The sequence below is a fragment of the Spermophilus citellus genome (genome assembly GCF_964194105.1).
Source record: "Spermophilus citellus genome assembly, chromosome: 1".
NCBI lineage: Eukaryota > Metazoa > Chordata > Mammalia > Rodentia > Sciuridae > Spermophilus > Spermophilus citellus.
Window position 1 is genome coordinate 207,302,644 of NC_138182.1, and position 17,732 is coordinate 207,320,375.

Below are 17,732 nucleotides of genomic sequence, written 5' to 3' on the forward strand. Positions count from 1 at the left end.
GATGTAGAACAAGAAATTCTTATCATGAAATCAAGACAGTCTTGAAGGATAATGTACCCACTTGCCCACACACAAAGATGAAATAGGAGCAAGCCTTGGTTCTGAGCTCCTGTGATCTGGAAGGTTTCCCATTCTGAGGGGGCTGATGAAACCACAGAATTCTCACTAAGTCTTTGAGGGAATGAGAAGTCATAACTGCTTCTCTATCTTTTCCCCCTTGCACCCCATTTCTCATAAAGATTTAAGTATGATCTTGTATAGAACTCGTTCACATTTATTTGTTCATTTGAGATAAAAGAAAGCAAAACTAACTTTAGCCAAGTCTAAGTTGGTATTGGTGGCCTGGTATCCACCATAAAGCTTTCAAAATATCACACTAATAAGTATTTATTTTTAAAAACTAATATTTATAGAAATATTATTGGAACAATAATACTCATAAATGAAATAATGAAGTTACTATTTTCTATACATGATTCTTGAGAAGCTTAGAAATTGCATTCCATATTGTATTCAAGTATTAAGAGGAAAAGAATAAAAAACTTGAAAATTTATAGTAAAATTACTATACACAAAAGAAACACATGTTTATGGAAACATTATTGATGGCACAGTTTCACCAAAGCTCTACACATTTACTGATTAATTTACATAATGTCTTAGTAGAAAAAATATTCTATACATTTTCCTTATGCTAATATAGACAAAATTCTAGAGGTATTTATTTAGGTGGTATAAAATTCAGGGTAGGCAGAGGACAAGTTCAAATACCGAGTCAAAGATGCTCCCATGACTCCAAGAAATGATTTGAAAACAAAAGACAAAAAACATATATTGGGGCATGTGATGGCCCATGGAAACTGTCTTATCTGAGCACCAAAGAAAGATCTATGGATGCATAATCAACTTATATGGTATCATTTGAAATGAACTGGATATCCCTTTTCCTTCCTGCCCTGTATCCCCAGCTCCCCCTAATCATCCAAATAAGTTAGTATGATATATATTGATTCAAGTCTTTGTGGAATATTTTGTATTTTGATACTGATTCATGTAGTCATGAATTTATTAAGTTTACTCCCTGTGTGTAGAGTGGTGTATTATTTGTTTTACTTTTGTTCTACCTTCTTTCTTTTGTTTTGATACTACCTTATTAAAAAAAATTGAGAAGCATGAAGCAGCATATATCAGATGAAGAGCTTTCCTTAAAATATGAAGATATGATAAAACTGGTTATAATATATGATGATCCTTTAAATATTTACATTAAACTGTGATTTAATTCAAATATGTACACCTTAATTCAAAATATACAATATAATTCTATAATTTTCCAAATATTTATTAAAAATGCAAGTACAGGTACTGTAGTAACCTGGTATCTTCTCTTCTCTCCGGTGCCTCTGTGATTGCACATACCACTTCATTAAATGTGACTTCAAAAGTCAACCTTTTCCAGGTACAGTGGCACATGCCTGTAATCCCAGTGGCTCAGGAGGCTAAAGCAGAAGGATTGAAAATTCAAGCCAGCCTCAGCAATTTAGCGAGGCCCTATGCAAGCCAGAGAGACCTTGTCTCTAAATGAAATGTTTTTTAAACAAAGATGGGGAGGAGAGCTGGAGCTGTGGTTCAGTAAGATTTGGTGATAAAGAATGGATTCTTGATGTTTACCCTTCAAGTTTATATCAGATTTTCCATGAATGGTAAAAATTAAATGAACTAATTGAGGCTGAGTTAAAGATGGGGAGAGCGAGATCTTTATTTTTTTAATGGTTTAGCTCTTTCCTTGGAGGTAAAACTGGTTGGGTAAAATCCAGGACATTGAGCAAGGTTAAAAATTTTAAAATAACAACATTAAAGCAACAAAACAGTGGCCCAGTGTAGGGCAGTGGAGAAGGCAACATCAAGCCTAAAAAATGACAGTTGTGTCCTTAAGCATCCGTGATCTCCACTTATACCCACTATTCAGATGTTCACTTTTAGATAAACAACTATACTGGCCACCCCCCACCCAACATCCTTCATTTGTCAACTGAATATGATAGCTGAGAGCAGCAGCTACGTTGGATGTTCCCCCTCCCCCATTTTCTGCTTCTTTATTTGATGTGGTTTTAGTTGTTTGTTTGTTTATTTGTTTTTAGATATACATGACAGATGGGTGTATTTTGACATATTATACAGACATGGAGGGCAACCAATTTCAACTAGGATCCCATTCTTGTGGTTAAACATGATGTGGAATTACATTAGTTGTATATTTATATATGAGCAAAAAAAAGTTACATCTGATTCTTTCTATTGTCTTTCATATTTCCATCCCCCTTCCCTTCCCTTCATTCCCCTTTGATTTTTTTGAGACTCTCTACTGGTTAGATAAAATAGCCAGAACTCTGCCTTGAGCTTTGCAGCTGTTTTTCTTACTTAATGCAGAGGAAACCTGCATCTGCTGTTCTCTTTCTGTTGACCATTTAAATATTAACTAGTAGCCAGGTCCTCAGAGTGGGAAGATTCTTCTCCAGCCATTTAATATTTTTGGTTATGGTTTCCAGAACAATTTGAAAAATATCCAGATGTGATCCTTGTGCCGAAAGAGATTCAAAGAATTGTTTTACCTGAAAAAAACAAATATGCAAAAAAAAAATTACTGGCATGGTTCATAAAAACACTATTTCTTTAAAGGATTTCAAAACAGCTGGCAAATTATACACACACAGGTGCAAGCATTTTTCCACCAAACTATAAAAGATTCTTTTCTTTTTTTCCCTTTTTTTTAGGCATAATGGTTATTTTCTTTAATTTTCAAACAATAAAGACAGAAAGGAATTATAGATCCATAGCTCAAAAATGAGGCCACTATGGGCAAAGAGGTTAAGTGACTAATTCACAGAAGTCACAGAGTAAATGGTGAGCTGGAATTTTAGTTCTGGAATTCTGAATTTGCTTAAGAGATACATTTAGTATTTCTTGTGAAAAGAAGATATAAAACACACAAATGCTTTTGAAAAAGACAATATTAACAATAGTAGTTTTGTTGAAAACACAAATAGGCACATTTCCACATTCTAATATGCATTCCTGATCATGATACAATACTGATGAAATAATAAAAAGGACTCATCTGTCAAGTGCATTTTCATTTTAAATGCTATGAACACATATTTCTTAAAATATGTCAGGTTCGAATTGCATCCCTTTTATTTGCTTGTTATGTAGCAATGGAAAAACAACTTTAAAAAAATGATAATTTCAAATCAAGTTTTATTTAAATTTATTTTCAATCCTACAATCTGTACATTTATTGTTAGTAGAAGAAAGTCACAAACCTTACCTCTTGCAACTCATCCTTGGAAGAAAAGAAAGATGTTGTGCTAGAGATGATGGTTCTCATGGCAAATGAGCCCAAGTCAAATCTGAAAAAGAAAGGAACCTCACAGATATAAGTAATGGAAACACTGACCTTATGTTTATCATAGTATATATCATATTTAAAATATGAAATATCAACAACTATGTAACTTTGTGTATTACATTAAACACTATTAATCACCATAAATATAACTCATATTCATTTGTTACAAGCCTGAAACTATGAAATTGACAAAATTCAACATAAAATAAAAATGTTGATCTGGCATCATTGCCAAATATGATTAGATTCTTTGAAAATGTTTATGTTTAAATTTATGTTTATATTTAAAGTAATCTTCTTTACAATTTTTGCTTATGTACCCCACATATAAAAATTTTTGAGCAAGAATTTACATATATATACACACACACACACACACACACACACACACATATGTAATTTTTAGTGCTGAGGATCAAACCTAGAACATGTTAAGTAAGCGCTCCACCACTGAGCTATACCCCCAAGCCCCAATACACATATTTTAATTTGTGAATTACATGCACATATTATGGTATGATTAAAATATTTAAAATCATGATAAAGAAATAATATAAAATATCTTTTATTATAAAATTTATATTATGTATTATGTATAACTTTCATAATACATACAATTTATAAATCTAATGTATCATATATTTTAATAGGTTATAATAAATGACATACAATTTAAAACATTAGATAAGAAATGATTATGTAGTAATATTTTTTTTTTGCAGTCTAATATGTTTGCACACTTCCCCATTCCATTTTGGACACCACTGTATTTAAATGTTTATTTGGTCAATTGTTTTTTGTTTGAACTCTCGTTTACAGTCACAGATTGCATCCTTCATTTCAGTTTTGTTTAGAGACAGGTCAAAGTGATTCATGCTGACACAGCCCAGCAGAGACAATGGCTCCAAGCCTAGGTTCTACATATGGTTGGGCAAGAACACAATCTCGAGTTACAAAGGAAATCCACAGCATTGCAGAAAATGTCTGATCATTTCAGAGGAAGACTGACAATTATGCAAACAGCTAAACAATGGTTCTAGTAAAGTTTTTAAGGAAAAAAAAATTTAATATAGTTTCTGTTTGGTATCATGTGATGGATGGGTGTCTGCTCATTGAAGGTCCAGGGGAGAAGTGGAAATGTGTTTGGGGTTACACAAAGCTGTCTTTGAGGACTCTGAATCTTCCATCTCTAAGAAATGAGGGAGAAGAGGGAATTGGAGAAGCTACACTAGAGATACCAAGATTAAAATGAACAAAGCAAATGAAACAGCTCTCTCATTCAGGACATTTTCTATATAGGTCACAAGTGACATTTTGGATTTGGATGGGAGGGTTAAATGCCTTAGAAGAAGGTGTGTGTGTGTGTGTGTGTGTGTGTGTGTGTGTGTGTGTGAGAGAGAGAGAGAGAGAGAGAGAAGCAGGGTGTGGGGGCATTACAATGAAAAAAATTGCTCTTCTGAGAGATAATATTTAAGCCCAGGAACTGAGTCACAAGCTCTAGTTCTTTCAAACATTGTGAGGCCTCAGGAAAAAAAATCTGAACCAATATTGGAGGGGGCTCCTGAAATACTTCTGTTTCTTTCAATTGCTTTGAGATCTTTCCACTGTACTACCTCCATGGTGAAACTAGAGGTATAGATTAGCTCTCATTAGAATTTCTGAGTTCTGCATTATCCAAACAGGTCAAATGCATCTAATGCTTCTATAAGCCTTCATTAGATTTATTTGAGGAGAGAACCAGGGTAGATGGGGAGATAACTAGATTTAACTCAACTTGTACTGCTCCCAGCAATTCTTTGCCTGGGATGAATGAGTGGAGTGTGTTTCTTGTTCTCTTATTCTCATTTCTCTCTTGTACACCTGTGCAGAACAACTTGAGTGAGTGAATTTTAAAGCCAATAGATTTCATTGAAAAATTTGAGTAGAGATGATCTTTTATATGCTTTTATATATACTTGGTTACATATGGTTTTAATTAAGAGACATCTGCATTAAGCTTATACAAATACTAACTTTTTTAGGAGATCAGTCCAATTTGCTCTTACAAAGTTCCAGGCTAACTGCTGACCCTTTGGATTTCTGGCAATTGCATGAAGGAGAGCTGCCAAGTCTTGTGTCTTGATAACCTTTCCTTCCATTCCAAGCTCAATTAACCTAAAGAAATAAAAATCATTTGTGTTTTCATAGTAGATATTATGTACATGGAAATTAACTTAGGCTACCAATACATTAAAATAACAGAAGAGAAAGAGACATGATAAAAGTACAATTTACGGTAATGAATTTTCTACAGGCTAATCTTATTAATGTTCCAATTAAACATTTACTTTTTTTACAGCAGTAACTTTATTTGGTAATTATTTTAAAGACTTTTATTAGCATCTTGTATACATCTTATATGCAAGATTGTTTTTTGCAATAATTTTCACCTAAAGTGCTGAAAGTAAAGCACACCATTTATCTAGCATCACATGATTAGTAATAAAAGAATCTGTTTACTATTCACATTTGTCAATATATGTTTGAAAAGTAAAGTTAAAACCATTCAAATTTGGATTCAATTATTTTATACCTTTAAAATTAGTGGCTGCAATTTTAGTGACTTCAGTGAATTTGCTTCAGCTTACTTTTAACAGTTTAGTTGATGAACTTACTTTACCAGCTTTTCCTGATGCCTGCTCGTTGATAATGCATACAGAATTTTGTTTTTTTCAGCACTTGAAACTGACAGTTCATATTGCTCTAAAAGGTAATTCCATCCTGCTGTTGTCTGAGCACCCACAGAATATACAATCTTTAAAACATCTGTTGGAATACTGCAATATTAAGCACAGAAGTAAAGAAGAGAGTTTTATGAAAGAAAATAAACATTATATTTTACAATTTATGTTACCATAACAGATTCACTCCTGAATTATTTCCAGTACTCAGAGTATTAAAACATTTTTTTCTGTCAAATTTTATGAAAAGATTTTATGTAATTTTACTTTGCATATTATTTATGTTTTATTTCCTACCATTGACAAAATATTAGCCAGCAGAATAAGTATACATTTTAACCAACCCTGAGATAGGGTGGAAAATAGAAAGTTGGTGAAAAACAATACAAATAAACAAAAAGGAATTTAAAAATGAAAACAAAAATAAAAAATAAAGTGGAATCAATAAAAAATAATTTCTGATATATAATACTGGTTATACAAATTCTATCATATTAACCTTTATTGGTGCTATATGACTTTTTAAGAAATGACTATTTATACTTTAATTTCACCTTAAAAGTACTTTCTGATATCTGTCTGAGGGTCACTAGTCACCAGTTCTAAATTTAGAAAATTGTAATTTAGTACAATTGATTAGGGCCTTGGCATTTTACTGTTATAAAATATATAAAATGCAATGATATTATTTTCTGTCCTCCTAAAGAAGACACATGATTTAGGTTTTTATTGCTTTGTAGGGCATTAACCAGTGTTATTCTAAATTTTTATATAATTTTTATCCCCACATATAGATAGATCAACAGTAGCTGATAAATACATGGCCCAAAAAAACACACAACATAGAGCAATAGGGAGGGGTGGGAAATTTGCATTTGTCATGAAGTGACCTCATGACAGGTATTGTACTAGTTTCTGTATAACATTTAACTGTCAAAACTACCCAGTGAAATAGCTATTATCCTGAATTTTTAAAAGTGGAAATAATTCTTGGAAAGGTTATGAAAGTGTACACAAGGTGACATAACTAGCTATTTTGGAGGTAGGACTGAAATATTGCTTGTGCCAGTTTCTACTATATCAGGTTGTACATAAATATCCCAGGTGCCATCTAAATCATAAAATACTGATTAATTAAATTATAATCCATATTGCTTTGATTTTAGTGTATTTTAACTGACCATGTTTTTGAAAACTAGTAGAAAACACATTAAAAATTTCTTGAAAATAAGGTACCTGGTTTTGTCACAACTTGTAATCCTTAGCTCCTACAGCAGTGCCTAACTGGCACATAAGAGATATACAAATAATTATACTTTGAATTCACAAATAAACAATCAATTAATCTTTGTAACAAGATTCTTCACTAAGATTTATACTAAAGGTCATGGGGTTTGGGGAAAAAACCTACAATATTTAATTATATATTTTTTATTGTAAGTATAATCGAGCTTTACTCAGAATATTTTCACAGGTATGTTCAACATATGGACAAATCATATCTACTGTGGCTGGGTTAGTGCCAGTTAGAGCATCACTGTCATAACCAGCAGAAAGGCAGAATAATAATATTCTGTTGCGTGACATTTACATTTTTATTTCATTCATACAACCCATTCAAACAAAAACAAAAAGAAGAAAATTACAAATCAAAGATATTTTTAGATTTTAGGCTTGAATCCAAACAAGCAGAAGAGTCCAAAATAAAGAAAACTTCAATTACGTTTCCTAAAAGAAGAATTAAAGGAAAGATTTCAAAAAGCTCACTGAGATTTAGTTATGGGGAAATAAATTACGATAGCATATTATAGCAATTTGATACAGGAACTTAAAAATAATATAGATTGTGTTGGATAGATATCAAAACTTACATAAAAAAGTATGTGGGGTCTAATGGTTCCTATGAGAGTGAACACATTTTTATAAAAATTCACCTCCCCGTTTTCTGAGTTTCATCAAATGATCCCTGGTTTTAGATGCATGTATATTTTGTATTGTTCTTCCTAACATCATCTTATCTTATCACTTTTTGAGACTGGGCTCTCCCCATTTCTGTTCCCTGGTTACCTTTCAGTCACCATGCCAATGTATATTACTTCTCCCTCTCAGGGAGAGAAGCTTGCTTCCCACAAAATCTATTGAGCACTCACTACGTGGGAGCATGAAACAGGGTTTGTAATTCCCAGCATGTTTTTATTTTCTTTCTGTCCTAAAAGATTTTAGATCTAATGTCTTGCTTGATCAAAGACTTTTACATCAAAGGGAGAAGAACAAAGAGTAGGAAAGGGGAGTCTGGATCTACTTTAACTTTCCACTGGATTCCATCCACTGCGAGAAGAGCTCAGTGGCCTTCTGGATGCAGGGAGCATGGCCCAGGTCACAAGCCAGCCTCAGGAGCACCGAGCGAAGCATCCTGTCCCAGGCTGAGCCCTCGTCGCTCCAGCTTTGTGTGTCAATCATTTGCTTAAAATACCAGAGAAGGTAACGCTGCAGAAAACATGAGATTGTTTACAGAGAGGCTAAATTTAGTTGGTACCACAGCTCTTACTCACCCACCTAAAAGGCTCAACTTTGAATTTTCTGAAAAACACAGAACTACTTATCTTCATATTTTGCTTATATTTCTTCCTCCCACCTACTACACCAATGAAATAGATTTTTGACATTAGCAATGTGGCATTTTCTATCCGAGAAGGGATCATCAGTTGATCTAAGAGGGCACCGTCAATTAATAAAGAATCACCTTTAGTAGTAATATTTTGCCCAAAGAGTTGGCTTAAGAAAGAAAAGAGGGATGTCAATCATTAGGTGCTGGGGTTTGGCTGGGCTATCAGCCAGTGTCCTCAGCTTCTCCCTAATTTAACTCCTAGGAGGTCACACAAAATACACTGAGCCTTGTTGATTTTCCAGATACTGTGTATTTACTTAATACATTTTCTAAAAATAATACAAACCTTGAGATTTTCAGAGACGTCTGAAATATTCCTTCTATCCATCATGTGGTATAACAATTCTAAATAACTCAGACCTTTAAGAAGTATAGGGCTGCTTGTTTCATGTTGGAGATAGCGAGTCAGGTTCAGGGCTTTGTCCAAGGTCAACCTTCCTGCACTGAGGTACAAAGCAAATATGGGTAGTTTGTACAGATCTCATAGTTCTTAATATTTTTAATATTAAAGCAAGTATGAAACAGAAAGCAATTAACAGAAGCAGTTCACCATAACCAGACCATTGGATTTAAATTCTTGTGTTGATACTAAGGAGCTGTGTGATCTTGGACAAATTACTTAACCTTTCTGGATCTAAGCTGCCTCCCTTGTATGATGAGAATCAATAATAGTATCTTCCTCATAAGTTTATTGCAAGGATCGAGTTAAAATTTGAAAAAAAAACCACTTAGAATAATGCCTAGTCCATAGTGAGAAGATAACAAATGAAATACATATTAGCTAACATTAAGATTTAGTACAGAATAATGAACATTTTTACATATTATGTCATTTTGTAATTGTTTCATTAGTGAGTCTCACTTGTTTCTTAAAGCAAATTGAGAACTTTTAGGACAGGTGCCATGTCTACTTCTTTTTTAAAAATTTGTCTTCATGGAACTGAGAGAAAAACCTGAATATATTCTCTAGTTTTGCTTATCTTTAATTACTTGGTTTTAGTTGACTTTAAAATCACCAATTTTTAAGGTCAGATAGCTGAACAATAAATTATTATTCTCCCACTAGCTTTTCTATGGATAACATCTCAGATATATGGGTTCTATTTTAACGGATATCCTGGTTACTTCTCAGGAACTTTTTTGTTGAAATGCCTCAATTGGGCCTGCAACAGGGGTTTTATGGGTGACCTTTTGATGTCAAGAGGCTGAAAATTCAGCCTTCAGATCATGCTAACACTGCCATTTTCCGTACATTTGTCCCATGAAGAACTATGAAGATTGATAACGCATGTGCAGACCACCGATTGCTCTACCTCCAATCACCTCTCCCCACACCTCAGTCCACTCTGCTTCTTTATCCCTTCAATATCCATAAAGGTTATCCACTGGGAGAGGGACTTGAGACTTGGATCTCCCACATCCGCAGTTGGCTTCCTTGCAAATAAACTCTTTTTCTTTGCAAAGCTCATTTCAATGATTTGCAGAGGGCAAAATGGAATGGGCTTGCTAATAATTCTACCAGAAAAGTAGTGATCATTGTGAATAGGACAAATAAGTGTTTTTATCTTACTTAGTTTCAAAAGTTACATGTCTTTTTACATTTTATTGCAGTAGAATAACAAGTAACTAGGATATTTTCTGCAGAGGAAATAAACCATTACATCCTCTGTCTTGGAAAGTGATTCTCAAGTGTGTTTCTGTGAGGCTATGATCCACACAAGGTCCTTAAGCAATTGTTGAGAGCATTCAACTCCCAGACTGCACACCATCACATGATGTGGAACATTCCAGAACAAAGGATTTCTCTGTTGCATATTTCATTAACATAATGCCCTACCTCCTTTGGTTTTGCAAATTTAAATTCATATTTAAAAAGAGAGAACAGAAGCGAGAAAGAAGTAAAAGTAAAAAGAGCCAAGTTCTGTTGTGGCCTTATTCTTCTTAATCATAATGATATACAACTTTAAAACACATTTATGGAATTCTTTCTAAAAATTTCATCTGAAGACAGAACACTGGACCATATGCTCTATGATTCTGAGATCTGCTGTATTTTGTAAGAAACAAATCCACAAAATGTCACTACTCCTTCCCACATGTGTAGGTATCATCAGATATGTAGCAGTTGATATCTCAGCACCAGCAATAGGGGAAATGGCTTTCTAAGGTTACAATTTAATGTTTGACACATTAAAAACTAGTTTCTATGGTGCTTGATTTGTCGTTGTTTTCTTTTAAGCCTGGCCTAATTTATTTTTTACTAAAATCAATGCCATTATTAAAACTCTTCACTTTTATATTTGCCCACTTTTCTTCATTTTAATGTTAAGATTTATTTATAATGAATCACTTTATATAGTTACTAAATTGTTTAATAAAACTCCAGGTCTTTACCTTCCTCATGCTTCATTCAATACAAAGAATGTTATCTGAATGTCTGTTTAGCATGAGGAATAAACATTTATCAAAGCATAGACTTCAGTCTAACAGGAAATACCTATATTTATTTATTTTCATTCATTTCAGTTAGATGTAAAATGGTACCATATTCCTGAAGAGTCAATTCAGGATTTATTTTTGAGATGGAGGATTAAAGGAAACAAATACAACTTTTTTTTGTAAGAAAAATACAGTTGCTGTTTTAAGTCCATTCAACTCAGACAAGGTACATTTCAAAAGAGCAAAAATCTAATTCAAAAAATATCCTTTCCTAGACTAAATTCTGTCTCAAAAGTAAATATGATCAATGTTGTTTCTTTTATCTCTAACATTAAAACTTCATTAAGCAGGGAGGGCAGATATAATTATATATAGATTATATTATATATAATCAAAAGGAAATAGCAAGTAAGAATATTTAAGATCTGTTATGAGAGTTTTTAATTCTCTCCTTGGCCCTCCATATATATGGATTCTACATCTATGTATTCAACTGTATATTTAGAATATTTGGGGGAAATTTTGCCTGCACTGACCATATACAAACTTTGTCACTATTTCTAAACAAGACAGTATAACAATTTTTACACAGCATAGATATTATGAGTAATAGAGAGGTAATTTAAAGTGTACAGGAGTATGTGCATAGGTTATATGGAAATACTATGCCATTTTATATAAGGGCCTTGAACAACTGCAAATTTTGGTATCAAGGGGATCCAGAACCAGAAATCAGAAGGATGACTGTACTGTCATTGTAAAAGTATTATAGCAAATATAAATAAAGCAATTGGAAATTAGAAGCAGGGGCAGAGGGGGACCCATAATTCACTACCCTGTACATTCACTCAGAGCATTTTGTAATAATTTCTTTGGTTTTTGTTTTCCCCATTGACTTTTTTTCTATCTATTTGCACATAATAATATACAAATTTACATTCTGCTTTTATCCAACTTCATCTCATTTTTATGTTGTCAATTTCTCTCCTATTCAACACATGATGTTTTAAACAATTTCTATTAGGCAACCTCAATAATGTTAACAGATGGTATTTACTGAGCAGGCACTATACTTAATGTTTTACCTAATGCAATACTCAAAATAATCCTGTATGTTAGGCATTATTATTAATGGAATTTAAAGTCTACAAAATTTAGGCTAAAAAGGGTAAATAATTTTGAGTTAACTAATAAGTGAAAATATAGTAGTTATTTTATCTTTCTGTTTTAATTCAAAACTTGGACTCTTGGTTTCACTAATCTGCCTACCTAATGAAGAAAGGATTGTTTTTTCCACTAATGCATCAATAACTGTAGGTTTCTTCCTGCTAAGTTCAAACTACCAATAAGCTTTTAGGATAGAAACAGCAAAAGGAACTTCCCCACTACTTGAAAGATGGGATTTCATTTGCAGAGTTGTCCATATTCTTCATTTTTCCTAGTTTTAAATTTTTAATCTATCTTTTCTGCAATCTGTTCAGAGTTCTCTAAGTAGACAAAACTCCTTCAACTAGCAATAATCTACTTCTTAGCTAGCCTATCTGCACCTGCTCTTATACATCATGGTATTTTTCCTCATCTTGTCCTCCAATGTGCTGTGATATCATGATGTTCCTGAGACTCTTAGGGCTCAGGCTTAGGCCTCACTCTGCTTGCCTAACTGGGGGATTCTGTTATTCCAAGAAGCTTCACAGAAGAGATGTCCTGCTGGTTACTTTCATGCAATTTAATGTAAATAAGCACAGGAAAGGAAATAATAAGTCACATTGAATACAATGAGGATAGTACAGAACAGTAATACCCCACCTGATCCTCATCACCCCCCCACCCATTGAAGACCTTGTAACCTGATTTATTCCAAATATGATTTCGTTGATGATAAATTGAAAAGGAAAGAAAAAAACTTTGCATTTTCACAGTAGTCTAAAGAGGAATAAATGTAAACAGCCAATTCATCTTTCATTTCCCTATCAATCTCATATTGATTTCCACACTGCAAGTAAAATGCTGAATGGATTGTGCCCCAAGCTAAGCATTCATTTACAGTCATAAAGGTTGGTAATATATTTATACATTTTCATTTTAAGAGATTACATTGGTATTTGGTATAATAGCTACTACCATAAACAAATTTACAATTTGAGTCAAAAGTTCAAGAGACCTGAAGACCTATTGTATCTGAGGGAAAACAGCCCACCATGTACCATTTGACACTTTGGTGCTTGAGATACCACAGACATGGCCTAAAGATAGATCATCCACTGCACACCCCTTATGTTTGTTTTGTGGAAATGAAGGTTCACAGTTGCCAACTCTAATTTTTAAAAAATACTCTAGAAGTCATACTTTTCATATAAAATTATCCACATTTAAATATGTTGGATTAGATTTATAAACACTGGGTTGGCTAAAATCTATTTTTTAGTGGGTGGCTTAGACCTAGCGGCCAGTGTTTTACCTCCATTGAATTCTATATCATATGAATGATCAATATTGAACATTTCATTCAGAAATCTAGCATATCCGGTTACAGGACAATTATTTCCTATGTAATCAGATGAAATGTTGCATTACCTAACCAGCTGAAAGGCATCATGAATCAGACCTATTCTGTCCTTAGGCCTGAGAAGAGTATGGTTCTGGTTCAGCTGAGTAATCAGTTGGTCCCATCCATGCCCTTCATAGTGAACCAGGTAGTAGCCATTTGAATCTACATTGAATTTTACCCAAGTGGTTTTTTCAGCTAAGTCCAGAGTATCTAAAAGGAAAAAATTGTAATAGGCATTTCATTATCAACATACATATCAGAAACTTCTCTAAAACTATTAGTTTAATAGTAACACTAATAAATCAATGAGAAGACAACGTTTTGGAAGACACATGTTGATATTCATTTGCTTAGTGCCTTGAATGGTTTATTTGAAGAAGATGATCTTATTAAACTTATAAAAGTTAATTCACAGGAATAGTACTACTGAATTTGTTCTAAAAAACATAGTCTATCCAGGTATAATGGCATGTAAGAACCCAGTTAACCAGATGAGGGACATAATTGAAATCTAGCTTCCTTTATTTGTGCCTTGTCTCAGAGTTTAGTTCCTGGTCATTGAAATATATATATAGTTGTAAATTGGAGATCCATTCATCTAGTTCTTATTATGATGAAAAAAAGAATTGGAGTTGAACATGATGTTATAATTAAAAAACTAAATTTTTATTGGCATTGAGAGGTGAAATTAAAATTATATATTTTTAATACAACATACATCTAGGTAGTAAAATTGCATTATAGGCCTTTCAACAGTATGTGAGGTCTAGTCCTCATTCAAAATTTGATGAAAAATTAGAGCTCAGGAGGAGTTAAGTTTCGGAAGATCACACATCTAATAAGTGACAGAGTGAAGATCTAAATCCAGGACCAATCCCAGAACAAATGCTTTTTCCCACTAACAGCCTGGCTTCATGCATTATTCATACAATGGATTAGTAGGTATTAAGGAACATAAGATAGGATTTCCTTATTTCTTGAGATAAATTCAAACTAAAACTAATGTCAAAAGCACAAGAGAGCTTACCACTGCATGAAAAATTCAGACTTTCTATCTGAAGGTAACTTTAATAAAAATTTATCAATAAATGAGAACTTCCCTCAAACATAAATCTTTTTTATTAGTCTTTTATTGATAGTATCTTTCCTCCAATAACTCAAAACATGTTTATTTTCAGCACTGAGACACCTATTTGGCTAATAAGTTTATTACCTGTCTTTGATTTTAGAATATGTCTATGAATTGTGTTAGAGGAACTCGTAGAGTAGGTCAGCGGGATGTGCCACAGGAACCTGTAGTGAAAAGTAGAGGGTTACAGAATAAATGAATGTTCATTCCAGTTTTCACTCGGTCAGACTCCATGGAGAGTAAAAAGCACCCAGACCTCACTCCTATCAGTGGCCTTGTGAAATGTTCTGGCTATGGCTACTGTATCCTTGGGATACAAAAATTTCTTTCATGACGATTATGTAGGAGCAGTGATATATACCAAGCTGAACTTTGCCACAAGTACCTGTTATTTGCTGTCCAAATCTCACATCATAACAAATTCTATTTTTTTGTGAAAGAAAAAATTACCAATCTTCTTATATTTCCAAATTTTCTATCAGCCTGATGTTGATTCAAATAACTAAACCGAATCTGTAGGGAATCCTTAAGAGGTAAAAAATTCACTTCAGTTTGATTTTTCACTTATCCTCTTCTTCAACAGAATCATTTCCCTAATGCTAAGTGGCTGCAAGTCTGTGACCACCAATACTTCAGCCAATGCAGGAAAGCTTAGCTCAGAGAACAGAAAAGCAGAGTGGATTCGAGGTCCAGGCCTATTACTTTCAATGGCCTTACCATAATAAATCACAGAAATTGACTATTTTCTAAACTAACTTTCTAGAAGCTTCTCGAGTTCATTTTCTTTCTTAGATCATGACATCTTAGCTATAGTAATCCTACCCATGTAAAATCATGCACTTGATAACACCAATAGGTTATAAAACAGAAAGGGAATACACAAATGGGAGGGAAAAAAATCTACCAAACTGCACTATGTCCATGTATGAATACTCCAAAGTGAATCCTGCTTAGATGTACTTATAATGCACTAATTAAAGTAATAATAATAATAGAAGGGAGATAGGTAGAGTTGAGCAAGTGGATTGGGGGAGAAAGGAAGGGGAGGAAAGGGAAGAGGGCAAGTACTGGGGAGTGAGATTGATCAATTTATGTGTACGTATGAATATGGCATAATGAATCCTAGTATTATATATAACTAAAATGCACCATTAAAAAATAAAAAATAATAAACACCATGTAAAATGTAAATTTGAAAAAGGGAAACAACATATACTAGCTCTATCTAGTAAAGTTTCAGGAGAAACAGTTTACGTGTTAACCTAGAGAGTACAGATATTTAACAAGCAAATCTGACATATTTACCTGGAAAGGTAAAATGGGCCCATAAATATTGCTAAGAATTAATGCATTGGGATTCATGGATGGATTTTGGACATAGAGAAAGAATAGCACTACTTGAGTTTGGATAACCATGAATCAGAAGGCAATCATTTTAAAAGAATCATTTAAATTTGTTCCAGATGGAGGGAAAATACAAATTTCTCTCTCTCTCTCTCTCTCTCTCTCTCTCTCTCTCTCTCTCTGTGTGTGTGTGTGTGTGTGTGTGTGTGTGTGTGTGTGTGTGTATTTATTCTGGGTAATCCATAGTTTTCAACTCTCTCATGACATTTTGATAATTTGCAAAATAGTGACTCCTGCTTTTCTAGCATTGAATCAAACATTAAATTTCCCAGACTGTACTACTAAATTATAAGTTGCCTAAGCTCTGAGTTTCAGACTTGAGAAGAAAACACAGAAAAAGGGAAAGATGTGCACACAGAGAAACAGATGAGAATTGCTATGGATTTGATAATCCATATAATTATGGATACAACAAAAAAGAAAAAGAACACATATACTCTATGTGTTACAGACCTGCATTTGCTTTTCACTTTCAGAGAAATTATAGAATTATTAGACAGGTGCATTCTGAGCAAAAGAAAAAATAATCATAAGAGCCAGCACAGGTTAATATAGATTATTTCATTTTAAATCAACTTCATTTATCTTAAAGATAGGACTATAGATCAGAGAACTGTGGATGGTATTGTGTCACTTGATTTCAGCGATGCCTTTGACAAATTTTTGCAGGAAAGGCAAAGGTGAACAAGATGATAGTGTGGTTAATTGAATTTGCCTTCAGTATTACCAAGAATAAGATGTTTTCAGACATTATGTTTATAGATTATTGCTGAAAAATGAAAGTCAATAGAAGGCTTTACATCTAATTTATCACATAGGAATGTCATTTCTCTAATGATAAGAAGCATACCTGAGATAATTCTTCCTAGGTGTTGGCCATTCACTCCATTTGAGAGTGCCCAGAAATCAGTTTAACATAATAGAAACATAACCAACCATTCTGCATCAGAACCAACGTTCTGAAAGCAGCATGGAACTTCTAAGAATGGAGTTGTTGAACAAAGCCATCTGGGCCACCTGAAGCTCTTTAAATCTGTTATCAAGGCTCGTTTAGGCCTGATTTCTATAAAGAAATTATATCCTGCAGAGCTACCAGAGGAGCTGGGAGAAAGTGAACAGAATAATGAGCAAACTGAGATGAGATAAACCAGATCCAAAAAGAAAATCAGCCACCTTTCCTGCAGGGCCCTCCATTCGGGGTCCTCTTTGAAAACTCCCTCCAGAAAGCGCTCCTGTTGTATGCTGAGTGAACACCCATCTTGTTTAACCACCACCAGGGGGATTCCTTTCTGGAGAGTCCATGTAGTCATCATCTCTTTGATCTTATTTTCCTCCTGAAAAGCAAGCTGAAATGACAAGAGACTTTGGTGACTCAAGAAGGAGGGGAGAATTGAGTCTAATGTATGAAAGATGAT

General features: G+C 33.6%; 1 protein-coding gene across 4 annotated transcripts in view; it reads right to left on the minus strand.

Moving 5' to 3' along the window:
- Window positions 1–390: 390 nt before the first annotated feature.
- Window positions 391–17,732, minus strand: part of ERAP2 (endoplasmic reticulum aminopeptidase 2) — a 38,808-nt gene continuing 21,466 nt past the window's right edge. For 3 of the 4 annotated variants that reach the window (XM_081310938.1, XM_081310935.1, XM_081310936.1), the window contains 9 exons: window positions 17,491–17,663; window positions 14,998–15,077; window positions 13,811–13,994; window positions 9,084–9,240; window positions 8,432–8,616; window positions 6,064–6,225; window positions 5,423–5,563; window positions 3,329–3,410; window positions 1,640–2,612 (listed from right to left, as the gene is read on the minus strand). In XM_081310938.1, coding sequence (XP_081167064.1) covers window positions 2,469–2,612; window positions 3,329–3,410; window positions 5,423–5,563; window positions 6,064–6,225; window positions 8,432–8,616; window positions 9,084–9,240; window positions 13,811–13,994; window positions 14,998–15,077; window positions 17,491–17,663 — 1,308 coding nt within the window. In that variant the 3' untranslated portion in view covers window positions 1,640–2,468. Of the gene's footprint in view, window positions 1,500–1,639; window positions 2,613–3,328; window positions 3,411–5,422; window positions 5,564–6,063; window positions 6,226–8,431; window positions 8,617–9,083; window positions 9,241–13,810; window positions 13,995–14,997; window positions 15,078–17,490; window positions 17,664–17,732 lie in introns of those variants that run through there. The other variant, XM_081310937.1, reaches the window with a different exon arrangement.